The sequence below is a fragment of the Oncorhynchus masou genome, unplaced genomic scaffold, assembly GCF_036934945.1.
Source record: "Oncorhynchus masou masou isolate Uvic2021 unplaced genomic scaffold, UVic_Omas_1.1 unplaced_scaffold_1207, whole genome shotgun sequence".
NCBI lineage: Eukaryota > Metazoa > Chordata > Actinopteri > Salmoniformes > Salmonidae > Oncorhynchus > Oncorhynchus masou.
This window is the reverse complement of record NW_027001856.1, coordinates 119,528-147,413: the sequence shown is the minus strand read 5'-3', so window position 1 is coordinate 147,413 and position 27,886 is coordinate 119,528. Positions and strand designations below refer to the sequence as shown.

Here is a 27,886-nt window from a genome sequence, read left to right as displayed (position 1 = left end):
GAGAACACACCATTACTCCTTGCAATTCATGCAACAGAACTTCATGACTGCTTTATATTTTTATTATACCATTATTTAAGTCAGTTAAGAACAAATTCTTATTTACAAAGACCGGGGAACAGTGGGTTAACTGTCTTGTTCAGGGGGCAGAACAACAGATTTCCTTCTACCTTGTCAGCTCGGGATTCGAACTTGCAACCTTTCGGTTACTGGCCCAATGCTCTAACCACTAGGCTACCCTGCTGCCAAATAACTGTCCTCCAAAATATTATATTATATCAACTGAACATACAACATATGGCACTACACAAAACAAGTCTATGCAACATAAATGTGTAATCTACATACTTTATCTACAAAATAATACAAGGTCATTATTTACTTTAGGAATGTAGTGAAGTCAAATTAAAAGTTGGCAAACATATAAATAGTAAAATAAAGTACAGATACCTCCAAAAACTACTAAAGTATTTTTACTGAAGTACTTTATACCACTAGGTGGCAGTACAGGTGGCGATACAGGTGAGGCTGTCAACTCCTTTGGGACACTGTGTGAATTTATACAGGTGTGTCAGAATCCGTCGAGTCTGTGCCATACAGCCACCATCGTCTCAGGGTGAGAAATGCTGTCCCTCCACTGCTCTGCTGCTTCCTGTGTTGGGCTGTCGAAGCCAAGGTGAACCTGTAGAAGCAGTTATGAAAGTTATGGAACTGGCTTGATCTTAGAACTCAATTTAAGACCTGCTGGCCTGGGCATCAGTCAGCCTAGCTGGTATTTAAGACCTGCTGGCCTGGGCATCAGTCAGCCTTGTTGGTATTTAAGACCTGCTGGCCTGGGCATCAGTCAGCCTAGCTGGTATTTAAGACCTGCTGGCCTGGGCATCAGTCAGCCATGCTGGTATTTAAGACCTGCTGGCCTGGGCATCAGTCAGCCTTGCTGGTATTTAAGACCTGCTGGCCTGGGCATCAGTCAGCCTAGTTGGTATTTAAGACCTGCTGGCCTGGGCATCAGTCAGCCTAGCTGGTATTTAAGACCTGTTGGCCTGGACATCAGTCAGCCTAGCTGGTATTTAAGACCTGCTGGCCTGTGCATCAGTCTGCCTAGTTGGTATTTAAGACCTGTTGGCCTGGGCATCAGTCAGCCTTGCTGGTATTTAAGACCTGCTGGCCTGGGCATCAGTCAGCCTTGCTGGTATTTAAGACCTGCTGGCCTGGGCATCAGTCAGCCTAGCTGGTATTTAAGACCTGCTGGCCTGGGCATCAGTCAGCCTAGCTGGTATTTAAGACCTGCTGGCCTGGGCATCACTCAGCCTAGCTGGTATTTAAGACCTGCTGGCCTGGGCATCAGTCAGCCTAGCTGGTATTTAAGACGTGCTGGCCTGGGCATCAGTCAGCCTTGTTGGTATTTAAGACCTGTTGGCCTGGGCATCAGTCAGCCTTGTTGGTATTTAAGACCTGTTGGCCTGGGCATCAGTCAGCCTTGTTGGTATTTAAGACCTGTTGGCCTGGGCATCAGTCAGCCTAGCTGGTATTTAAGACCTGCTGGCCTGGGCATCAGTCAGCCTAGCTGGTATTTAAGACCTGTTGGCCTGGGCATCAGTCAGCCTAGCTGGTATTTAAGACCTGCTGGCCTGGGCATCAGTCAGCCTTGCTGGTATTTAAGACCTGTTGGCCTGGGCATCAGTCTGACTAGTTGGTATTTAAGACATGTTGGCCTGGGCATCAGTCAGCCTTGCTGGTATTTAAGACCTGTTGGCCTGGGCATCAGTCAGCCTAGTTGGTATTTAAGACATGTTGGCCTGGGCATCAGTCAGCCTTGCTGGTATTTAAGACCTGCTGGCCCGGGCATCAGTCAGCCTAGCTGGTATTTAAGACCTGCTGGCCTGGGCATCAGTCAGCCTAGTTGGTATTTAAGACCTGCTGGCCTTGGCATCAGTCTGACTAGTTGGTATTTAAGACCTGTTGGCCTGGGCATCAGTCAGCCTAGTTGGTATTTAAGACATGTTGGCCTGGGCATCAGTCAGCCTAGTTGGTATTTAAGACCTGCTGGCCTGGGCATCAGTCTGACTAGTTGGTATTTAAGACCTGCTGGCCTGGGCATCAGTCAGCCTTGTTGGTATTTAAGACCTGTTGGCCTGGGCATCAGTCAGCCTTGTTGGTATTTAAGACCTGTTGGCCTGGGCATCAGTCAGCCTTGTTGGTATTTAAGACCTGTTGGCCTGGGCATCAGTCAGCCTTGTTGGTATTTAAGACCTGCTGGCCTGGGCATCAGTCAGCCTTGCTGGTATTTAAGACCTGCTGGCCTGGGCATCAGTAAGCCTAGCTGGTATTTAAGACCTGTTGGCCTGGGCATCAGTCAGCCTTGTTGGTATTTAAGACCTGTTGGCCTGGGCATCAGTCAGCCTTGTTGGTATTTAAGACCTGTTGGCCTGGGCATCAGTCAGCCTTGTTGGTATTTAAGACCTGCTGGCCTGGGCATCAGTCAGCCTAGCTGGTATTTAAGACCTGTTGGCCTGGGCATCAGTCAGCCTTGTTGGTATTTAAGACCTGTTGGCCTGGGCATCAGTCAGCCTTGTTGGTATTTAAGACCTGTTGGCCTGGGCATCAGTCAGCCTTGTTGGTATTTAAGACCTGTTGGCCTGGGCATCAGTCAGCCTTGTTGGTATTTAAGACCTGCTGGCCTGGGCATCAGTCAGCCTTGCTGGTATTTAAGACCTGCTGGCCTGGGCATCAGTCAGCCTAGCTGGTATTTAAGACCTGCTGGCCTGGGCATCAGTCTGCCTAGCTGGTATTTAAGACCTGTTGGCCTGGGCATCAGTCAGCCTAGCTGGTATTTAAGACCTGTTGGCCTGGGCATCAGTCAGCCTAGCTGGTATTTAAGAACTGTTGGCCTGGGCATCAGTCAGCCTAGCTGGTATTTAAGACCTGTTGGCCTGGGCATCAGTCAGCCTAGCTGGTATTTAAGACCTGTTGGCCTGGGCATCAGTCAGCCTAGCTGGTATTTAAGACCTGTTGGCCTGGGCATCAGTCAGCCTTGCTGGTATTTAAGACCTGCTGGCCTGGGCATCAGTCAGCCTAGCTGGTATTTAAGACCTGCTGGCCTGGGCATCAGTCTGCCTAGCTGGTATTTAAGACCTGTTGGCCTGGGCATCAGTCAGCCTAGCTGGTATTTAAGACCTGTTGGCCTGGGCATCAGTCAGCCTAGCTGGTATTTAAGAACTGTTGGCCTGGGCATCAGTCAGCCTAGCTGGTATTTAAGACCTGTTGGCCTGGGCATCAGTCAGCCTAGCTGGTATTTAAGACCTGTTGGCCTGGGCATCAGTCAGCCTTGCTGGTATTTAAGACCTGTTGGCCTGGGCATCAGTCAGCCTAGCTGGTATTTAAGACCTGCTGGCCTGGGCATCAGTCAGCCTAGCTGGTATTTAAGACCTGTTGGCCTGGGCATCAGTCAGCCTAGCTGGTATTTAAGACCTGTTGGCCTGGGCATCAGTCAGCCTTGCTGGTATTTAAGACCTGCTGGCCTGGGCATCAGTCAGCCAAGCTGGTATTTAAGACCTGCTGGCCTGGGCATCAGTCAGCCTAGCTGGTATTTAAGACCTGCTGGCCTGGGCATCAGTCAGCCTAGTTGGTATTTAAGACCTGTTGGCCTGGGCATCAGTCAGCCTAGCTGGTATTTAAGACCTGTTGGCCTGGGCATCAGTCAGCCTAGTTGGTATTTAAGACCTGCTGGCCTGGGCATCAGTCAGCCTAGCTGGTATTTAAGACCTGTTGGCCTGGGCATCAGTCAGCCTAGTTGGTATTTAAGACCTGCTGGCCTGGGCATCAGTCAGCCTAGCTGGTATTTAAGACCTGCTGGCCTGGGCATCAGTCAGCCTAGTTGGTATTTAAGACCTGCTGGCCTGGGCATCAGTCAGCCTAGCTGGTATTTAAGACCTGCTGGCCTGGGCATCAGTCAGCCTATCCGGTATTTAAGACCTGCTGGCCTGGGCATCAGTCAGCCTAGCTGGTATTTAAGACCTGCTGGCCTGGGCATCAGTCAGCCTAGCTGGTATTTAAGACCTGTTGGCCTGGGCATCAGTCAGCCTTGTTGGTATTTAAGACCTGCTGGCCTGGGCATCAGTCAGCCTTGTTGGTATTTAAGACCTGCTGGCCTGGGCATCAGTCAGCCTAGCTGGTATTTAAGACCTGTTGGCTTGGGCATCAGTCAGCCTAGCTGGTATTTAAGACCTGCTGGCCTGGGCATCAGTCAGCCTAGCTGGTATTTAAGACCTGTTGGCCTGGGCATCAGTCAGCCTAGCTGGTATTTAAGACCTGTTGGCCTGGGCATCAGTCAGCCTTGTTGGTATTTAAGACCTGCTGGCCTGGGCATCAGTCAGCCTAGTTGGTATTTAAGACCTGCTGGCCTGGGCATCAGTCAGCCTAGCTGGTATTTAAGACCTGTTGGCCTGTGCATCAGTCAGCCTAGCTGGTATTTAAGACCTGCTGGCCTGGGCATCAGTCAGCCTAGCTGGTATTTAAGACCTGTTGGCCTGGGCATCAGTCAGCCTTGTTGGTATTTAAGACCTGTTGGCCTGGGCATCAGTCTGCCTAGCTGGTATTTAAGACCTGTTGGCCTGGGCATCACTCAGCCTAGCTGGTATTTAAGACCTGCTGGCCTGGGCATCAGTCAGCCTAGCTGGTATTTAAGACCTGTTGGCCCGGGCATCAGTCAGCCTAGCTGGTATTTAAGACCTGCTGGCCTGGGCATCAGTCAGCCTAGCTGGTATTTAAGACCTGCTGGCCTGGGCATCAGTCAGCCTAGCTGGTATTTAAGACCTGTTGGCCTGGGCATCAGTCAGCCTAGCTGGTATTTAAGACCTGTTGGCCTGGGCATCAGTCAGCCTTGTTGGTATTTAAGACCTGCTGGCCTGGGCATCAGTCAGCCTAGTTGGTATTTAAGACCTGCTGGCCTGGGCATCAGTCAGCCTAGCTGGTATTTAAGACCTGTTGGCCTGGGCATCAGTCAGCCTAGCTGGTATTTAAGACCTGTTGGCCTGGGCATCAGTCAGCCTTGTTGGTATTTAAGACCTGTTGGCCTGGGCATCAGTCTGCCTAGCTGGTATTTAAGACCTGTTGGCCTGGGCATCACTCAGCCTAGCTGGTATTTAAGACCTGCTGGCCTGGGCATCAGTCAGCCTAGCTGGTATTTAAGACCTGTTGGCCCGGGCATCAGTCAGCCTAGCTGGTATTTAAGACCTGCTGGCCTGGGCATCAGTCAGCCTAGCTGGTATTTAAGACCTGCTGGCCTGGGCATCAGTCAGCCTAGCTGGTATTTAAGACCTGCTGGCCTGGGCATCAGTCAGCCTAGTTGGTATTTAAGACCTGCTGGCCTGGGCATCAGTCAGCCTAGCTGGTATTTAAGACCTGTTGGCCTGGGCATCAGTCAGCCTAGCTGGTATTTAAGACCTGTTGGCCTGGGCATCAGTCAGCCTTGTTGGTATTTAAGACCTGTTGGCCTGGGCATCAGTCTGCCTAGCTGGTATTTAAGACCTGTTGGCCTGGGCATCACTCAGCCTAGCTGGTATTTAAGACCTGCTGGCCTGGGCATCAGTCAGCCTAGCTGGTATTTAAGACCTGTTGGCCCGGGCATCAGTCAGCCTAGCTGGTATTTAAGACCTGCTGGCCTGGGCATCAGTCAGCCTAGCTGGTATTTAAGACCTGCTGGCCTGGGCATCAGTCAGCCTAGCTGGTATTTAAGACCTGCTGGCCTGGGCATCAGTCAGCCTAGCTGGTATTTAAGACCTGTTGGCCTGGGCATCAGTCAGCCTAGCTGGTATTTAAGACCTGTTGGCCTGGGCATCAGTCAGCCTTGTTGGTATTTAAGACCTGCTGGCCTGGGCATCAGTCAGCCTAGCTGGTATTTAAGACCTGTTGGCTTGGGCATCAGTCAGCCTAGCTGGTATTTAAGACCTGTTGGCTTGGGCATCAGTCAGCCTAGCTGGTATTTAAGACCTGCTGGCCTGGGCATCAGTCAGCCTAGCTGGTATTTAAGACCTGTTGGCCTGGGCATCAGTCAGCCTTGCTGGTATTTAAGACCTGCTGGCCTGGGCATCAGTCAGCCAAGCTGGTATTTAAGACCTGCTGGCCTGGGCATCAGTCAGCCTAGCTGGTATTTAAGACCTGCTGGCCTGGGCATCAGTCAGCCTAGTTGGTATTTAAAACCTGTTGGCCTGGGCATCAGTCAGCCTAGCTGGTATTTAAGACCTGTTGGCCTGGGTATCAGTCAGCCTAGTTGGTATTTAAGACCTGCTGGCCTGGGCATCAGTCAGCCTAGCTGGTATTTAAGACCTGTTGGCCTGGGCATCAGTCAGCCTAGTTGGTATTTAAGACCTGCTGGCCTGGGCATCAGTCAGCCTAGCTGGTATTTAAGACCTGCTGGCCTGGGCATCAGTCAGCCTAGTTGGTATTTAAGACCTGCTGGCCTGGGCATCAGTCAGCCTAGCTGGTATTTAAGACCTGCTGGCCTGGGCATCAGTCAGCCTAGCTGGTATTTAAGACCTGCTGGCCTGGGCATCAGTCAGCCTAGCTGGTATTTAAGACCTGCTGGCCTGGGCATCAGTCAGCCTAGCTGGTATTTAAGACCTGTTGGCCTGGGCATCAGTCAGCCTTGTTGGTATTTAAGACCTGCTGGCCTGGGCATCAGTCAGCCTTGTTGGTATTTAAGACCTGCTGGCCTGGGCATCAGTCAGCCTAGCTGGTATTTAAGACCTGTTGGCTTGGGCATCAGTCAGCCTAGCTGGTATTTAAGACCTGCTGGCCTGGGCATCAGTCAGCCTAGCTGGTATTTAAGACCTGTTGGCCTGGGCATCAGTCAGCCTTGCTGGTATTTAAGACCTGCTGGCCTGGGCATCAGTCAGCCAAGCTGGTATTTAAGACCTGCTGGCCTGGGCATCAGTCAGCCTAGCTGGTATTTAAGACCTGCTGGCCTGGGCATCAGTCAGCCTAGTTGGTATTTAAAACCTGTTGGCCTGGGCATCAGTCAGCCTAGCTGGTATTTAAGACCTGCTGGCCTGGGCATCAGTCAGCCTTGCTGGTATTTAAGACCTGCTGGCCTGGGCATCAGTCAGCCTAGCTGGTATTTAAGACCTGCTGGCCTGGGCATCAGTCAGCCTAGCTGGTATTTAAGACCTGCTGGCCTGGGCATCAGTCAGCCTAGCTGGTATTTAAGACCTGCTGGCCTGGGCATCAGTCAGCCTAGCTGGTATTTAAGACCTGCTGGCCTGGGCATCAGTCAGCCTAGCTGGTATTTAAGACCTGTTGGCCTGGGCATCAGTCAGCCTTGTTGGTATTTAAGACCTGCTGGCCTGGGCATCAGTCAGCCTTGTTGGTATTTAAGACCTGCTGGCCTGGGCATCAGTCAGCCTAGCTGGTATTTAAGACCTGTTGGCTTGGGCATCAGTCAGCCTAGCTGGTATTTAAGACCTGCTGGCCTGGGCATCAGTCAGCCTAGCTGGTATTTAAGACCTGTTGGCCTGGGCATCAGTCAGCCTTGCTGGTATTTAAGACCTGCTGGCCTGGGCATCAGTCAGCCAAGCTGGTATTTAAGACCTGCTGGCCTGGGCATCAGTCAGCCTAGCTGGTATTTAAGACCTGCTGGCCTGGGCATCAGTCAGCCTAGTTGGTATTTAAAACCTGTTGGCCTGGGCATCAGTCAGCCTAGCTGGTATTTAAGACCTGCTGGCCTGGGCATCAGTCAGCCTTGCTGGTATTTAAGACCTGCTGGCCTGGGCATCAGTCAGCCTAGCTGGTATTTAAGACCTGTTGGCCTGGGCATCAGTCAGCCTAGCTGGTATTTAAGACCTGTTGGCCTGGGCATCAGTCAGCCTTGCTGGTATTTAAGACCTGCTGGCCTGGGCATCAGTCAGCCTAGCTGGTATTTAAGACCTGCTGGCCTGGGCATCAGTCAGCCTAGCTGGTATTTAAGACCTGCTGGCCTGGGCATCAGTCAGCCTAGCTGGTATTTAAGACCTGCTGGCCTGGGCATCAGTCAGCCTAGCTGGTATTTAAGACCTGCTGGCCTGGGCATCAGTCTGCCTAGCTGGTATTTAAGACCTGCTGGCCTGGGCATCAGTCTGCCTAGCTGGTATTTAAGACCTGTTGGCCTGGGCATCAGTCAGCCTAGCTGGTATTTAAGACCTGCTGGCCTGGGCATCAGTCAGCCTAGCTGGTATTTAAGACCTGCTGGCCTGGGCATCAGTCAGCCTAGCTGGTATTTAAGACCTGCTGGCCTGGGCATCAGTCTGCCTAGCTGGTATTTAAGACCTGCTGGCCTGGGCATCAGTCTGCCTAGCTGGTATTTAAGACCTGTTGGCCTGGGCATCAGTCAGCCTAGCTGGTATTTAAGACCTGCTGGCCTGGGCATCAGTCAGCCTAGCTGGTATTTAAGACCTGCTGGCCTGGGCATCAGTTAGTTCTGAGAGAGTAACACCTTCTGTTGGCTCTCGCTGTTTATTAAGTACTGAAACAAAGCCTTTTATGTGTGTGTTTTCCTGTTTCCTTTAAATGTGGTTTCTATTGACTCTCTATCCTTAATTAGTGTGTGGTTTTCTGTTTCCTTTAAATGTGGTTTCTATTGACTCTATCCTTAATTAGTGTGTGGTTTTCTGTTTCCTTTAAATGTGGTTTCTATTGACTCTATCCTTAATTAGTGTGTGTGTTTTCCCTGTTTCCTTTAAATGTGGTTTCTATTGACTCTCTATCCTTAATTAGTGTGTGGTTTTCTGTTTCCTTTAGATCAGGTTTCTATTGACTCTCTATCCTTAATTAGTGTGTGTTTTCCTGTTTCCTTTAAATGTGGTTTCTATTGACTCTCTATCCTTAATTAGTGTGTGGTTTTCTGTTTCCTTTAAATGTGGTTTCTATTGACTCTCTATCCTTAATTAGTGTGTGGTTTTCTGTTTCCTTTAAATGTGGTTTCTATTGACTCTATATTTAATTAGTGTGTGATTTTCTGTTTCCTTTAAAATGTGGTTTCTATTGGTGTGGGATTTTCTTTTTGTCTTCTCTTCCCTAGCCACATTTAGTGGGAATGCATTCTGGGAATGTTTTAGGGCACATTTCCTAGTTGCTTGTCAACTTTCAGTGGAGACCCACATGGGTGCCTTTCAGTACCCCTTTCTGTTTTGGTTGTCTGTTAGTTGTTTGTTAGTTCCCTTTGTTGTGAGCGACATTTTGAGTTTGTCTTGTGGGAACGTAACAGACGAAACTGCGTGTCAAATCCACAACGGCTCCCGGCATTATTGGCTGCCCGCAGGCGCATTGAGAGAAATCCTTATGTAGCCTTGTAATCTACACCTTGAGTAGGCTGATTGAATATTTCATCATTTCTTTCATTATTTTTTTGTTTCAATGATTTTTCAATTTGAATGTCATCAATTCTAACGTAGCCTACACATTCTCGTTCTAAACTTCTATCTCAAGTGAGGAGGGTGTGGCTTCATGACAATGATCACCGGAGCAACTGCTCACTGATTTTACAGACCGACACAGTTCCACCTCCGACACAGTTCCACCTCCGACACCGCCAAAAACAACAGCTATGCAGGTGGCAGGTGTCGGCTATCGCCGGGTTAATGCTTGGTCTGATTAAGGGGCTCTATTTAATCTGGAAAATCTGAAGCGTTACGGCTTCCCGGGATAGAAATGTAAAGGTGGTTTTACGTTGCAGCGTCTACCATGAAAACAGTCTGCGCTGAAGTTGAAACATTGCCTTTAAATTTCAATCTCGCTGAACTTCCGCTATTCGGATTGAAAAGAGCCCTAGGGCCTTTCGTCTCACCTGTCCGAGGTAGTGTTTCCGTCTGACAGAACTGCGGCTGTAGAGTTTGACTGACAGCAGGAAGCCCTGGTCCAAAGCGAAGGGGAAGTAGAAAGACTCAGTCCAGGTCAGCTGACCTCCGGAGGACTTTAGGGTGTGAGTCTTCTTCTTCATCACCACCGTGCCCTGCAGCTGCATCAATATCTTCACAAAGAACGCTGGTTGATGGACAAGGGAAGCACAAGGGAAATAGAAAAGCACAAGAGAAATAGAAAAGCACAAGGGAAAGAGAAAAGCACAAGGGAAAGAGAAAAGCACAAGGGAAATGATTACTTAGTAGACAGTGTGTATACAGCTGGCAGATTTTTAAAATGGTTCCAGGTTGAAGCTCTCCGACTAACCCTAAACCTAACCTTAACTCATTTTAGAACTGCTTAAATATCCACATCCTGTTCATTAAAACACATTTTCTCTGTTACAAAGAATGACATACACGATATATACAAAAGTATGTGGACACTCCTTCAATTAGTGGATTTGTCCCGTTTCAGCCACACATGTTACTGGCAGGTGTATAAAATCGAGCACACAGCCATCCAATCTCCATAGACAAACATGGGTAGTAGAATGGCCTTACTGAAGAGCTCAGTGACGTTCAACGTGGCTTTTCCTACAAGTCAGTTCGTCAAATTTCTGCCCTGCTAGAGCTGCCCCCGGTCAACTGTAAGTGCTGTTATTGTGAAGTGGAAACCTCTAGGAGCAACAACGGCTCAGCCGTGAAGTGGTAGGCCACACAAGCTCACAGAACGGGACCGCGAGTGCTGAAACACTTAGGGTGTAGAAATCGTCTGTCCTCGGCTGCAACCCTCACTACTGAGTTCCAAACTGCCTCTGGAAGCAACGTCGGCACAATAACTGTTGGTCGGGAGCTTCATGAAATGGGTCTCCATGGCCGAGCAGCCGCACACAAGCCTAATATCACCACGCTCAATGCCAAGCGTCAGCTGGAGTGGTGTAAAGCTCGCCACCATTGGACTCTGGAGGAGTGGAAACACGTTCTCTGGAGTGATGAATCACGCTTCACCACCTGGCAGTCCGACTGACGGATCTGGGTTTGGCGGATGCCGGGAGAACGCTACCTGCCCGAATGCATAGTGCCAGGAGAACGCTACCTTCCTGAATGCATAGTGCCAGGAGAACGCTACCTTCCTGAATGCAGAATGCCAGGAGAACGCTACCTGCCTGAATGCATAGTGCCAGGAGAACGCTACCTTCCTGAATGCATAGTGCCAGGAGAACGCTACCTTCCTGAATGCAGAATGCCAGGAGAACGCTACCTGCCTGAATGCAGAATGCCAGGAGAACGCTACCTGCCTGAATGCATAGTGCCAGGAGAACGCTACCTGCCCGAATGCATAGTGCCAGGAGAACGCTTACCTGCCCGAATGCATAGTGCCAGGAGAACGCTACCTGCCTGAATGCATAGTGCCAGGAGAACGCTACCTGCCTGAATGCATAGTGCCAGGAGAACGCTACCTGCCTGAATGCATAGTGCCAGGAGAACGCTACCTGCCTGAATGCATAGTGCCAGGAGAACGCTACCTGCCTGAATGCATAGTGCCAGGAGAACGCTACCTGCCTGAATGCATAGTGCCAGGAGAACGCTCTGGCTGAATGCATAGTGCCAGGAGAACGCTACCTGCCTGAATGCATAGTGCCAGGAGAACGCTACCTGCCTGAATGCATAGTGCCAGGAGAACGCTACCTGCCTGAATGCATAGTGCCAGGAGAACGCTACCTGCCTGAATGCATAGTGCCAGGAGAACGCTACCTTCCTGAATGCATAGTGCCAGGAGAACGCTACCTTCCTGAATGCATAGTGCCAGGAGAACGCTACCTTCCCGAATGCATAGTGCCAGGAGAACGCTCTGGCTGAATGCAGAATGCCAGGAGAACACTACCTGCCTGAATGCATAGTGCCAGGAGAACGCTACCTGCCTGAATGCATTGTGCCAGGAGAACGCTACCTGCCTGAATGCATAGTGCCAGGAGAATGCTACCTGCCCGAATGCATAGTGCCAGGAGAACGCTACCTGCCCGAATGCATAGTGCCAGGAGAACGCTCTGCCTGAATGCATAGTGCCAGGAGAACGCTACCTGCCTGAATGCATAGTGCCAGGAGAACGCTACCTGCCTGAATGCATAGTGCCAGGAGAACGCTACCTGCCCAAATGCATAGTGCCAGTAGAATGCTACCTGCCTGAATGCATAGTGCCAGGAGAACGCTACCTGCCCAAATGCATAGTGCCAGGAGAACGCTACCTGGCTGAATGCATAGTGCCAGGAGAACGCTACCTGCCTGAATGCATAGTGCCAGGAGAACGCTACCTGTCCGAATGCAGAATGCCAGGAGAACGCTACCTGCCCAAATGCATAGTGCCAGGAGAACGCTTACCTGCCTGAATGCAGAATGCCAGAGAACGCTACCTGGCTGAATGCATAGTGCCAGGAGAACGCTACCTGCCTGAATGCATAGTGCCAGGAGAACGCTACCTGTCCGAATGCAGAATGCCAGGAGAACGCTACCTGCCCAAATGCATAGTGCCAGGAGAACGCTACCTGCCTGAATGCATAGTGCCAGAAGAACGCTACCTGCCTGAATGCATAGTGCCAGGAGAACGCTACCTGCCTGAATGCATAGTGCCAGGAGAACGCTACCTGCCTGAATGCATAGTACCAGGAGAATGCTACCTGCCTGAATGCCAGGAGAACGCTACCTGCCTGAATGCATAGTGCCAGGAGAACGCTACCTGCCCGAATGCATAGTGCCAGGAGACGCTACCTGCCTGAATGCCAGGAGAACGCTACCTGCCTGAATGCATAGTGCCAGGAGAACGCTACCTGCCTGAATGCCAGGAGAACGCTACCTGCCTGAATGCAGAATGCCAGGAGAACGCTACCTGCCCAAATGCATAGTGCCAGGAGAACGCTACCTACCTGAATGCATAGTGCCAGGAGAACGCTACCTGCCTGAATGCATAGTGCCAGGAGAACGCTCTGGCTGAATGCATAGTGCCAGGAGAACGCTACCTGCCCGAATGCATAGTGCCAGGAGAACGCTACCTACCTGAATGCATAGTGCCAGGAGAACGCTACCTTCCTGAATGCATAGTGCCAGGAGAACGCTACCTGCCTGAATGCATAGTGCCAGGAGAACGCTACCTGCCTGAATGCATAGTGCCAGGAGAACGCTACCTTCCTGAATGCATAGTGCCAGGAGAACGCTACCTTCCTGAATGCATAGTGCCAGGAGAACGCTACCTTCCCGAATGCATAGTGCCAGGAGAACGCTCTGGCTGAATGCAGAATGCCAGGAGAACACTACCTGCCCGAATGCATAGTGCCAGGAGAACGCTACCTGCCTGAATGCATTGTGCCAGGAGAACGCTACCTGCCTGAATGCATAGTGCCAGGAGAATGCTACCTGCCCGAATGCATAGTGCCAGGAGAACGCTACCTGCCCGAATGCATAGTGCCAGGAGAACGCTCTGCCTGAATGCATAGTGCCAGGAGAACGCTACCTGCCTGAATGCATAGTGCCAGGAGAACGCTACCTGCCTGAATGCATAGTGCCAGGAGAACGCTACCTGCCCAAATGCATAGTGCCAGGAGAATGCTACCTGCCTGAATGCATAGTGCCAGGAGAACGCTACCTGCCCAAATGCATAGTGCCAGGAGAACGCTACCTGGCTGAATGCATAGTGCCAGGAGAACGCTACCTGCCTGAATGCATAGTGCCAGGAGAACGCTACCTGTCCGAATGCAGAATGCCAGGAGAACGCTACCTGCCCAAATGCATAGTGCCAGGAGAATGCTACCTGGCTGAATGCATAGTGCCAGGAGAACGCTACCTGCCTGAATGCAGAATGCCAGGAGAACGCTACCTGGCTGAATGCATAGTGCCAGGAGAACGCTACCTGCCTGAATGCATAGTGCCAGGAGAACGCTACCTGTCCGAATGCAGAATGCCAGGAGAACGCTACCTGCCCAAATGCATAGTGCCAGGAGAACGCTACCTGCCTGAATGCATAGTGCCAGGAGAACGCTACCTGCCTGAATGCATAGTGCCAGGAGAACGCTACCTGCCTGAATGCATAGTGCCAGGAGAACGCTACCTGCCTGAATGCATAGTGCCAGGAGAACGCTACCTGCCTGAATGCCAGGAGAACGCTACCTGCCTGAATGCATAGTGCCAGGAGAACGCTACCTGCCCGAAAGCATAGTGCCAGGAGACGCTACCTGCCTGAATGCCAGGAGAACGCTACCTGCCTGAATGCATAGTGCCAGGAGAACGCTACCTGCCCGAAAGCATAGTGCCAGGAGACGCTACCTGCCTGAATGCCAGGAGAACGCTACCTGCCTGAATGCATAGTGCCAGGAGAACGCTACCTGCCTGAATGCCAGGAGAACGCTACCTGCCTGAATGCATAGTGCCAGGAGAACGCTACCTGCCTGAATGCCAGGAGAACGCTACCTGCCTGAATGCAGAATGCCAGGAGAACGCTACCTGCCCAAATGCATAGTGCCAGGAGAACGCTACCTACCTGAATGCATAGTGCCAGGAGAACGCTACCTGCCTGAATGCATAGTGCCAGGAGAACACTCTGGCTGAATGCATAGTGCCAGGAGAACGCTACCTGCCCGAATGCATAGTGCCAGGAGAACGCTCTGGCTGAATGCATAGTGCCAGGAGAACGCTACCTGCCTGAATGCATAGTGCCAGGAGAACGCTCTGGCTGAATGCATAGTGCCAGGAGAACGCTACCTGCCCGAATGCATAGTGCCAGGAGAACGCTACCTGCCTGAATGCAGAATGCCAGGAGAACGCTACCTGCCTGAATGCATAGTGCCAGGAGAACGCTACCTGCCTGAATGCATAGTGCCAGGAGAACGCTACCTGCCTGAATGCATAGTGCCAGGAGAACGCTACCTGCCTGAATGCAGAATGCCAGGAGAACGCTACCTGCCTGAATGCATAGTGCCAGGAGAACGCTACCTGCCCGAATGCATAGTGCCAGGACAACGCTACCTGCCTGAATGCATAGTGCCAGGAGAACGCTACCTACCTGAATGCATAGTGCCAGGAGAACGCTACCTGCCTGAATGCATAGTGCCAGGAGAACGCTACCTGCCTGAATGCAGAATGCCAGGAGAACGCTACCTGCCTGAATGCAGAGTGCCAGGAGAACGCTACCTGCCTGAATGCATAGTGCCAGGAGAACGCTACCTGCCTGAATGCATAGTGCCAGGAGAACGCTACCTGCCCGAATGCATAGTGCCAGGAGAACGCACCTGACTGAATGCATAGTGCCAGGAGAACACTACCTGCCTGAATGCAGAATGCCAGGAGAACGCTACCTGCCTGAATGCATAGTGCCAGGAGAACGCTACCTGCCTGAATGCATAGTGCCAACTGTAAAGGTCTGGGGCTGTTTTCATGGTTCGGGCCCTTAGTTCCAGAGAAGATAAATCTTAACACTACAGCATAAAATGACTTTCTAGAAGATTCTGTGCTTCCAACTTTGTGGCAACAGTTTGAGGAAGGCCCTTTCCTATTTCAGCATGACAATGCCCCGTGCACAAAGCACGGCCATACAGAACTGGTTTGACGATATCTTTGTGGAAGAAGTTAACAGGCCTGCACAGAGCCCTGGCCTCAACCCCATACTTTTGGTCATGTAGTGGACTTCTCCCTATTGCTACATATAATACACGTTGGGATCAGATGAAGTAGACCCCTACCCTGGCTGAGTGGAACATGGAGGTTATAACAGATATGTAACAGACTATGTAGACCCCTACCCTGGCTGAGTTGAGCTGGGAGGTTATAACAGACTATGTAGACCCCTACCCTGGCTGAGTGGAGCTGGGAGGTTATAGCAGACTTTGTAGAGCCCCTACCCTGGCTGAGTGGAGCTGGGAGGTTATAACAGATATATAACAGACTATGTAGACCCCTACCCTGGCTGAGTGGAGCTGGGAGGTTATAGCAGACTATGTAGACCCCTACCCTGGCTGAGTGGAACAGGAAGGTTATAACAGATATATAACAGACTATGTAGACCCCTACCCTGGCTGAGTGGAGCTGGGAGGTTATAACAGACTATGTAGACCCCTACCCTGGCTGAGTGGAGCTGGGAGGTTATAACAGACTATGTAGACCCCTACCCTGGCTGAGTGGAGCTGGGAGGTTATAACAGACTATGTAGACCCCTACCCTGGCTGAGTGGAGCTGGGAGGTTATAACAGACTATGTAGACCCCTACCTTGGCTGAGTGGAGCTGGGAGGTTATAACAGATATATAACAGACTATGTAGACCCCTATGTGACCCTGGCTGAGTGGAGCTGGGAGGTTATAACAGACTATGTAGACCCCTACCCTGGCTGAGTGGAGCTGGGAGGTTATAACAAACTATGTAGACCCCTACCCTGGCTGAGTGGAGCTGGGAGGTTATAACAGACTATGTAGACCCCTACCCTGGCTGAGTGGAACAGGGAGGTTATAACAGATATATAACAGACTATGTAGACCCCTACCCTGGCTGACTGGAATAGGGAGGTTATAACAGACTATGTAGACCCCTACCCTGGCTGAGTGGAACAGGGAGGTTATAACAGACTATGTAGACCCCTAAACCTGGCTGACTGGAACAGGGAGGTTATAACAGATATATAACAGACTATGTAGACCCCTACCCTGGCTGAGTGGAGCTGGGAGGTTATAACAGATATATAACAGACTATGTAGACCCCTACCCTGGCTGAGTGGAACAGGGAGGTTATAACAGACTATGTAGACCCCTACCCTGGCTGAGTGGAGCTGGGAGGTTATAACAGACTATGTAGACCCCTACTCTGGCTGAGTGGAACAGGGAGGTTATAACAGATATGTAACAGACTATGTAGACCCCTACCCTGGCTGAGTGGAACAGGAGGTTATAACAGATATATAACAGACTATGTAGACCCCTACCCTGGCTGAGTGGAGCTGGGAGGTTATAACAAACTATGTAGACCCCTACTCTGGCTGAGTGGAACAGGGAGGTTATAACAGATATGTAACAGACTATGTAGACCCCTACCCTGGCTGAGTGGAGCTGGGAGGTTATAACAGACTATGTAGACCCCTACCCTGGCTGAGTGGAGCTGGGAGGTTATAACAGACTATGTAGACCCCTACCCTGGCTGAGTGGAGCTGGGAGGTTCTGGGCAGCGAGGACCTGCAGTTGGATGCGTCCGTTAACCGGCTGGAAACAGGTGGCCAGGTGCAGCTCAGCGTGACACACCTGGAGAAGGAGTGAGAACATCAGACGCTGGAGACAGTAGGTTCACATTTCTACAGTTTAAAAAATGTTCCACCAAATTCATGTTGCTGAACATACTGGTCCCTATCCCAAATGGCTGTACTTGGTTAGGAAGCTACAGTGCCTTCAGAAACTATTCACACCCACTGGCCTTCACACAGTACCCCATAAAGTGGAATTATTTCTACAAATTAATAAAAATAAAAACCTGAAATGTCGAGTCAATAAGTATTCAACCCCTTTGTTATGGTAAGCCTAAATAAGGTCAGGAGTAAAAATGTGCTTAACAAGTCACATAATAAGTTGCATGGACTCTGTGTGCAATAATAATGAAGATGATTTTTGAATGACTACCTCATCTCTGTACTCCACACACACAATTATCTGTAAAGTCCCTCAGTCGAAGTAGTGAATTTCAAACACAGATTCAACCACAAAGACCAGGCAGGTTTTCACTGCCTCGCAAAGAAGGCCACCTACTGGTAAATTAAAAAAGCAGACATTGAATATCCTTTGAGCATGACGTTATTAATTACACTTTGGATGGTGTATCAATATACCGAGTCACTACAAAGATACAGGCGTCCTTCCTAACTCAGTTGCCGGAGAGGAAGGAAACAGCTCGGGATTTCACCATGAGGCCAATGGTGACTCTAAAACAGTTCAATGGCTGTGATAAAAGAATACTGAATACTGATCAACAACATCTAGTTACTCAACCTAATTGACTAAATGAAAACTGAAATGTACTTTATGTCCTGAATACAAAGCATTATATTTGGGGAAAATCCAACACATCACTGACTACCACTCCCCATATTTGTATTTTTATTTAACCAGGTAAGTCAGTTAAGAACAAATTCTTACTTTACAATGACAGCCTACCCCGGCCAAACCCTCTGCTAACCCAGGTGATGCTAGACCAATGGGACTCCTGATTACGGCCGGTTGGGATACAGCCCGGGATCGAACCAGGGTCTGTAGTGACGCCTGAACACTGAGGTGCCTCTTGTGCCTTAGACCGATGCGCCACTCGGGAGTCCTTATGATCAATCAGAACTATTTAGCCCTTCCCTAGCCCGGATGACCCTGGGCCAATTGTGCGCCGCCTCATGGATCTCCCAGATGCAGCTGGCTGTAACAGAGCCTGGACTTGAACCTAGATCTCTAGTGGCCCAGCTAGCACTGTGATGCAGTGTCTTAGACCACAGCGCCAGTCAGGAGACCCTTCCATTTGGCAAATCTGACCATAATTCTATCCTCCTGATTCCTGCTTACAAGCACCAAACTGAAACAGGAGATGCGAGTGACACGCTCGACACAGAAGTGGTCCAATGAAGAGGACGCTAAACTACAGGACTGTTTCGCTAGCACAGGCTGGAATATATTCCGGGATTCATACAATAACTTTGAGGAGTTCACTGGGTTCATTAATAAGTGCCTGGACAACGTCATCCCCACAGTGACGGTATTTAGAACCATGTGGTTCAACGTCCGAGCAAAAGGCGAGAGCTGCCTCTTTCAAGGAGCAGGACAGTATGAAGACAAGAACTCTTTCAAGGAGCAGGACAGTATAAAGACTAGAACTCTTTCAAGGAGCAGGACAGTATAAAGACTAGAACTCTTTCAAGGAGCAGGACAGTATAAAGACTAGAACTCTTTCAAGGAGCAGGACAGAATAAAGACTAGAACTCTTTCAAGGAGCAGGACAGTATAAAGACTAGAACTCTTTCAAGGAGCAGGACAGTATAAAGACTAGAACTCTTTCAAGGAGCAGGACAGTAAAGACTAGAACTCTTTCAAGGAGCAGGGCAGTAAAGTAGAACTCTTTCAAGGAGCCAGACAGTAAAGACTAGAACTCTTTCAAGGAGCAGGACAGTATAAACACTAGAACTCTTTCAAGGAGCGGGACAGTAAAGACTAGAACTCTTTCAAGGAGCAGGACAGTATAAAGGCTAGAACTCTTTCAAGGAGCGGGACAGTATAAAGACTAGAACTCTTTCAGGAGCAGGACAGTATAAAGACTAGAACTCTTTCAAGGAGCAGGACAGTATAAAGGCTAGAACTCTTTCAAGGAGCAGGACAGTATAAAGACTAGAACTCTTTCAAGGAGCGGGACAGTATAAAGACTAGAACTCTTTCAAGGAGCAGGACAGTATAAAGACTAGAACTCTTTCAATGAGCAGGACAGTATAAAGACTAGAACTCTTTCAAGGAGCAGGACAGTATAAAGACTAGAACTCTTTCAAGGAGCAGGACAGTATAAAGACTAGAACTCTTTCAAGGAGCGGGACAGTAAAAAGACTAGAACTCTTTCAAGGAGCGGGACAGTATAAAGGCTAGAACTCTTTCAAGGAGCAGGACAGTATAAAGACTAGAACTCTTTCAAGGAGCGGGACAGTAAAGACTAGAACTCTTTCAAGGAGCAGGACAGTAAAGACTATAACTCTTTCAAGGAGCAGGACAGTAAAGACTAGAACTCTTTCAAGGAGCAGGACAGTATAAAGACTAGAACTCTTTCAAGGAGCGGGGCAGTAAAGAGTAGAACTCTTTCAAGGAGCCAGACAGTAAAGACTAGAACTCTTTCAAGGAGCAGGACAGTATAAACACTAGAACTCTTTCAAGGAGCGGGACAGTAAAGACTAGAACTCTTTCAAGGAGCAGGACAGTATAAAGGCTAGAACTCTTTCAAGGAGCGGGACAGTATAACGACTAGAACTCTTTCAAGGAGCGGGACAGTATAAAGACTAGAACTCTTTCAAGGAGCAGGACAGTATAAAGGCTAGAACTCTTTCAAGGAGCAGGACAGTATAAAGACAAGAACTCTTTCAAGGAGCAGGACAGTATAAAGACTAGAACTCTTTCAAGGAGCAGGACAGTATAAAGACCAGAACTCTTTCAAGGAGCCAGACAGTAAAGAATAGAACTCTTTCAAGGAGCAGGACAGTATAAAGACTAGAACTCTTTCAAGGAGCAGGACAGTAAAGACTAGAACTCTTTCAAGGAGCAGGACAGTATAAAGACTAGAACTCTTTCAAGGAGCAGGACAGTATAAAGACAAGAACTCTTTCAAGGAGCAGGACAGTATAAAGACTAGAACTCTTTCAAGGAGCAGGACAGTATAAAGACCAGAACTCTTTCAAGGAGCCAGACAGTAAAGAATAGAACTCTTTCAAGGAGCAGGACAGTAAAAAGACTAGAACTCTTTCAAGGAGCAGGACAGTATAAAGACTAGAACTCTTTCAAGGAGCAGGACAGTAAAGACTAGAACTCTTTCAAGGAGCAGGACAGTATAAAGACTAGAACTCTTTCAAGGAGCAGGACAGTAAAGACTAGAACTCTTTCAAGGAGCAGGACAGTAAAGACTAGAACTCTTTCAAGGAGCAGGACAGTATAAAGACTAGAACTCTTTCAAGGAGCAGGACAGTATAAAGACTAGAACTCTTTCAAGGAGCGGGACAGTATAAAGACTAGAACTCTTTCAAGGAGCAGGACAGTATAAAGACTTGAACTCTTTCAAGGAGCAGGGCAGTATAACGGCTAGAACTCTTTCAAGGAGCAGGACAGTATAAAGACTAGAACTCTTTCAAGGAGCAGGGCAGTATAACGGCTAGAACTCTTTCAAGGAGCAGGACAGTATAAAGACTAGAACTCTTTCAAGGAGCAGGACAGTATAACGGCTAGAACTCTTTCAAGGAGCAGGACAGTATAAAGACTTGAACTCTTTCAAGGAGCAGGACAGTATAACGGCTAGAACTCTTTCAAGGAGCAGGACAGTATAAAGACTAGAACTCTTTCAAGGAGCAGGACAGTAAAGACTAGAACTCTTTCAAGGAGCAGGACAGTATAAAGACTAGAACTCTTTCAAGGAGCAGGACAGTATAAAGACTAGAACTCTTTCAAGGAGCAGGACAGTAAAGACTAGAACTCTTTCAAGGAGCAGGACAGTATAAAGACTAGAACTCTTTCAAGGAGCAGGACAGTAAAGACTAGAACTCTTTCAAGGAGCAGGACAGTATAAAGACTAGAACTCTTTCAAGGAGCAGGACAGTATAAAGACTAGAACTCTTTCAAGGAGCAGGACAGTATAAAGACTAGAACTCTTTCAAGGAGCGGGACAGTATAAAGACTAGAACTCTTTCAAGGAGCAGGACAGTATAAAGACTAGAACTCTTTCAAGGAGCAGGACAGTAAAGACTAGAACTCTTTCAAGGAGCAGGACAGTAATCCTGACACTTATGAAATCCTGCAACGACCATCAAACAGTCAAAACGTCAATACAGGATGAAGATCGAATCCTACTACACACACTGCATTATGTCTGTATATGGTGTTGTAACGATGTGCAAATAGTTAAAGTACAAAAAGGCAAAATAAATAAACATTAAAATGGGTTGTATTTACAACGGTGTTTGTTCTTCACTGGTTGCCTTCTTCTTGTGGCAACAGGTCACAAATATTGCTTCTGTGATGACACACTGTGGTATTTCACCCAGTAGATATAGGAGTTTATCAAAATTGGGTTTGTTTTCAAAATCTTTGTGGCTCTGTGTAATCTGAGGAATTATGTCTCTGTAATATTGTCAATTCAATTCAATTCAAGGGGCTTTATTGGCATGGGAAACGTGTTAACATTGCCAAAGCAAGTAAGGTAAACAATAAAAATTAACAGTAGACATCACACATACAGAAGTTTGAAAACAATAAAGACATTACAAATGTCATATTATATATATATATATACAGTGTTTTTACAAGGTACAAATGGTAAAGGACACAAGATAAAATAAATAAGCATAGATATGGGTTGTATTTACAATGGTGTTTGTTCCTCAGTGGTTGCCCTTTTCTCGTGGCAACAGGTCACAAATCTTGCTGCTCTGATGGCACACTGTGGAATTTCACCCAGTAGATATGGGAGTTTTCAAAATTGGATTTGTTTTCGAATTCTTTGTGGATCTGTGTAATCTGAGGGAAATATGTCTCTCTAATATGGTCATACATTGGGCAGGAGGTTAGGAAGTGCAGCTCAGTTTCCACCTCATTTTGTGGGCAGTGAGCACATAGCCTGTCTTCTCTTGAGAGCCATGTCTGCCTACGGCGGCCTTTCTCAATCGCAAGGCTATGCTCGCTGAGTCTGTACATAGTCAAAGCTTTCCTTAATTTTGGGTCAGTCACAGTGGTCAGGTATTCTGCCGCTGTGTACTCTCTGTGTAGGGCCAAATAGCATTCTAGTTTGCTCTGTTTTTTGTTAATTCTTTCCAATGTGTCAAGTAATTATCTTTTTGTTTTCTCGTGATTTGGTTGGGTCTAATTGTGCTGCTGTCATGGGGCTCTGTAGGGTGTGTTTGTGAACAGAGCCCCAGGACCAGCTTGCTTAGGGACTCTTCTCCAGGTTCATCTCTCTATAGGTGATGGCTTTGTTGTGGAAGGTTTGGGAATCACTTCCTTTTAGGTGGTTATAGAATTTAACAGCTCTTTTCTGGATTTTGATAATTAGTGGGTATCGGCCTAATTCTGCTCTGCATGCATTATTTGGTGTTCTACGTTGTACACGGAGGATATTTTTGCAGAATTCTGCGTGCAGAGTCTCAATTTGGTGTTTGTCCCATTTTGTAAAGTCTTGGTTGGTGAGCGGACCCCAGACCTCACAACCATAAAGGGCAATGGGCTCTATGACTGATTCAAGTATTTTTAGCCAAATCCTAATTGGTATGTTGAAATTTATGTTCCTTTTGATGGCATAGAATGCCCTTCTTGCCTTGTCTCTCAGATCGTTCACAGCTTTGTGGAAGTTACCTGTGGCGCTGATGTTTAGGCCAAGGTATGTATAGTTTTGTGTGCTCTAGGGCAACAGTGTCGAGATGGAATTTGTATTTGTGGTCCTGGTGACTGGACCTTTTTGGAACACCATTATTTTGGTCTTACTGAGATTTACTGTCAGGGCCCAGGTCTGACAGAATCTGTGCATAAGATCTAGGTGCTGCTGTAGGCCCTCCTTGGTTGGTGACAGAAGCACCAGATCATCAGCAAACAGCAGACATTTGACTTCAGATTCTAGTAGGGTGAGGCCGGGTGCTGCAGACTTTTCTAGTGCCCGCGCCAGTTCGTTGATATATATGTTGAAGAGGGTGGGGCTTAAGCTGCATCCCTGTCTAACCCCACGACCCTGTGTGAAGAAATGTGTGTGTTTTTTGCCAATTTTAACCGCACACTTGTTGTTTGTGTACATGGATTTTATGATGTCGTATGTTTTACCCCCAACACCACTTTCCATCAGTTTGTATAGCAGACCCTCATGCCAAATTGAGTCGAAGGCTTTTTTGAAATCAACAAAGCATGAGAAGACTTTGCCTTTGTTTTGGTTTGTTTGGTTGTCAATTAGGGTGTGCAGGGTGAATACATGGTCTGTTGTACGGTAATTTGGTAAAAAGCCAATTTGACATTTGCTCAGTACATTGTTTTCATTGAGGAAGTGTACGAGTCTGCTGTTAATGATAATGCAGAGGATTTTCCCAAGGTTACTGTTGACGATATTCCACGGTAGTTATTGGGGTCAAATTTGTCTCCATTTTTGTGGATTGGGGTGATCAGTCCTTGGTTCCAAATATTGGGGAAGATGCAGAGCTAAGGATGATGTTAAAGAGTTTTAGTATAGCCAATTGGAATTTGTTGTCTGTATATTTGATCATTTCATTGAGGATACCATCAACACCACAGGCCTTTTTGGGTTTGAGGGTTTTTATTTTGTCCTGTAACTCATTCAATGTTATTGGAGAATCCAGTGGGTTCTGGTAGTCTTTAATAGTTGATTCTAAGATCTGTATTTGATCATGTATATGTTTTTGCTCTTTATTCTTTGTTATAGAGCCAAAAGATTGGAGAAGTGGTTTACCCATACATCTCCTTTTTGGATAGATAATTCTTCGTGTTGTTGTTTGTTTAGTGTTTTCCAATTTTCCCAGAAGTGGTTAGAGTCTATGGATTCTTCAATTACATTGAGCTGATCTTCTCTCTCTCTCTCTCTCTCTCTCTCTCTCTCTCTCTCTCTCTGTCTCTCTCTCTCTCTGTGTGTCTCTGTGTGTCTCTCTCTCTCTGTGTCTCTGTCTCTGTCTCTCTCTCTCTCTCTCTCTCTCTCTCTCTCTCTCTCTGTGTCTCTCTCTCTCTGTGTCTCTCTCTCTCTCTGTGTCTCTCTCTCTCTGTGTGTCTCTCTCTCTCTCTCTCTGTGTCTCTCTCTCTCTGTGTCTCTCTCTCTGTCTCTCTCTCTCTCTCTCTCTCTGTCTCTCTCTCTCTCTCTCTCTATGCCTCTCTCTTTCTCCCTTGAATTGTTTGAGGTTTGACCTAGTTTCCAGGCCTCACAATTCCACCATCCATCCCAACCCCAGCCTGATGGCTTTTTCCAATAAACCTTTCACCTCCAGTTTCTGTTTCCCTAAAACTTCTAAAAAAATTCCCTACTCCCAGATTATGCAACCCCAGAGAGGCTCCGTCAGTACATCAATATTGGCATGTTCCTCAATATGCCAACAGCCTGCAATATATCAACAAAGAAAAACATTGTTTCATGACTTGGCAGAAGTTTTGTTCTTTACATACTGTTCTGATAAGGAGATAAGGAGTTATAATAGGAAGATATCCAGAGCATAGGCACAGAGAATAGACTACATATTTGAATTACTAAGTCATAGGCTTGTCCCATTCTACAGGCATTTCCTGTTGGCCAGAGACCAAAAGAAAATGACAACACCAAACTACAGGCAGAATGTGATTTACCTACACGTTCGGAAAAGTGCCTTCGGAAAGTATTCAGACCCCTTGACTTTTCCATGTTTTGTTTACGTTACGTTTTTACAGCCTTATTCTCAAATGGATTATATATATATTTTAATCCTCATCAATCTACACAGAACACCCCTAAATGACATCACAATTCCCCATAATGACATCACAATGCCCGATTATGAGATCACAATTCCCCATAATGACATCACAATGCCCGATTATGAGATCACAATTCCCCATAATGACATCACAATATCCCATAATGACAAAGCAAACCGGTTTTTAGAGATTTTTGCAAAATATATTACAAATTTTAAAAAACTCAAATACCTTATTTACATAAGTATTCAGACCCTATGAGACTCGAAATTGAGCTCAGGTGCATCCTGTTTCCATTGATCATTCTTGAGATGTTTCTACAACTTGATTGGAGTCCATCTGTAGTAAATTCAACTGATTGGACATGATTTGGAAAGGCACACACACCTGTCTATATAAGGTCCCACAGTTCACAGTGCATGTCAGAGAAAAAAACAAGCCATGAGGTTGAAGGATCTGTACGTAGAGCTCAGAGACACGATTGTGTTGAGGCACAAATCTGGGGAAGGGTACCAACAAATGCCTGCAGCATTGAAGATCCCCAAGAACACAGTGGCCATCATTCTTAAATGGAAGATGTTTGGAACCACCAAGACTCCTCCTAGATCTGTCCGCCCGGCCAAACTGAGCAATTGGAGGAGAAGGGCCTTGGTCAGAGAGGTGACCAAGTACCCGATGGTCACTCTGACAGAGCTCCAGAGTTCCTCTGTGGAGATGGGAGAACCTTCCAGAAGAACAACCATCTCTGCAGTACTCCACCAATCAGGCCTTTATGGTTGAGTGGACAGAAGGAAGCCACTCCTCAGTAAAAGACACATGACAGCTCACTTGGAGTTCGACAAAAGCCACCTAAAGACTCTCAGGCCATATGAAACAAGATTCTCTGGTCTGATGAAACCAAGATTGAACTCTTTGGCCTGAATGCCAAGCGTCACATCTGGAGGAAACCTGGCACAATCCCTACGGTGAAGCATGGTGGTGGCAGCATCATGCTGTGGGGGTGTTTTTCAGCGGCAGGGACTTGGAGACTAGTCAGGATCGAGGCAAAGATGAACAAAGCAAAGTACAGAGAGATCTTTGATGAAAACCTGCTCCAGAGCACTCAGGACCTCAGACTGGGGTGAAGGTTCCCCTTCCAACAGGACAACAACCCTAAGCACACAGCCAAGACACCACAGGAGTGGCTTCGGGACAAATCTCTGAATGTCCTTGAGTCTGAACTTGAACCCGATCGAACATCTCTGGAGAGATCTGAAAATAGCTGTGCAGCGATGCTCCCCATCCAACCTGACAGCTTTAGAGGATCTGCAGAGAAGAATGGGAGAAACTCCCCAAATACAGGTGTGCCAAGCTTGTAGTGTCATACCCAAGAAGACTCAAAGCTGTAATCACTGCCAAACGTGCTTCAACAAAGTTCTGAGAAAATGGTCTGAATAATTACTTAAATGTCATATATATATTATTTTTTTTAAATATTATTTTTTATAAATTAGCAACAAATTCTAAAAACCTGTTTTTGCTTTGTCAATATTGGGTATTGTGATGTCATTATGGGGAATTGTGATGCCATTATGGGGTATTGTGATGTCATTATGGGGTATTGTGATGTAATTGTGGGGTATTGTGATGTCATTATGGGGTATTGTGATGTCATTATGAATTGTGATGCCATTATGGGGTATTGTGATGCCATTATGGGGTATTGTGATGTCATTATGGGGTATTGTGATGTCATTATGGGGTATTGTGATGTCATTATGGGGTATTGTGATGCCATTATGGGGTATTGTGATGTCATTATGGGGTATTGTGATGTCATTATGGGGTATTGTGATGCCATTATGGGGTATTGTGATGTCATTATGGGGTATTGTGATGTAATTGTGGGGTATTGTGATGTCATTATGGGGTATTGTGATGTCATTATGGGGAATTGTGATGCCATTATGGGGTATTGTGATGTCATTATGGGGTATTGTGATGTCATTATGGGGTATTGTGATGTCATGATGGGGTATTGTGATGCCATTATGGGGTATTGTGATGCCATTATGGGGTATTGTGATGCCATTATGGGGTATTGTGATGTCATTATGGGGTATTGTGAGTGAGACAGCTTGATGTAGGACACCCCTGGACAGGATGCTAGTGTATCACAGGGCCTTACCCCCAATTAATCTCTTCAATGCTGAGTGCCAAGCAGGAACGAATCGGGTCCCATTTTAGAGTCTTTGGTGTAGCGGTAAGAGGCTATTCAGCAACCGGATTGTTGCCAGTTCGAATTTCTGGTCTGACGGGAAAAATCTAGCGGGAAGTGAGCTGGAAACCAGAGGGTTGCTGGTATCATATCCTAGATACCATTGCCTGCCGTTGTGCCATTAAGCAAGGCACTTAACCACGTAGCTGCCCCCCCCCCCACGCCTTTCCAAAACCTCTCTGTGTCTTTTGGAGGGGTTGGGTTATAAGTGGAAGACAAATTTCGGTTGGACCTTTGTGCACAACTGACCAATAAAATGAACTTAATCTAAACGACTCGGCCAGGGATCGAACTCCACAACCTTCCAATCTCAGGAGGACACAAACCATAAGGCCTCTGAGTTGGAATGTACATTCTAGACATTCTATTTCTATGCTGTATATATATATCCATACTTACTGTGGTCTTGGAGGGGGGGCTGAGCTCCATCCAGTGCTGTGTCTCCTCAGGGCCCAGCTGTCTGAGGCAGAGGACACACTCTGCCACCGTTCTCTTCCTGGGGTGATGGGTCTGCAGACGGAATACCAGAGCACTGCAACGCAGCTGCTGCAGCCGCAACGTAAACACAAAGGTCTCCATGAAGACTG

The 27,886-nt window shown here is 47.7% G+C and overlaps 1 protein-coding gene across 1 annotated transcript; it reads right to left on the bottom strand.

Annotated features, from left to right (window-relative positions):
• Positions 1-25: 25 nt before the first annotated feature.
• On the bottom strand, positions 26-27,886 carry LOC135529898 (tandem C2 domains nuclear protein-like). The gene is made up of 4 exons (XM_064958306.1): positions 27,699-27,886; positions 17,038-17,143; positions 9,818-10,014; positions 26-682 (listed from the first exon to the last, which is right to left on the bottom strand). The coding sequence occupies exons 1-4, from the start codon at positions 27,876-27,878 to the stop codon at positions 572-574; spliced, it is 594 nt and encodes a 197-aa protein (XP_064814378.1). The 5' UTR covers positions 27,879-27,886; the 3' UTR covers positions 26-571.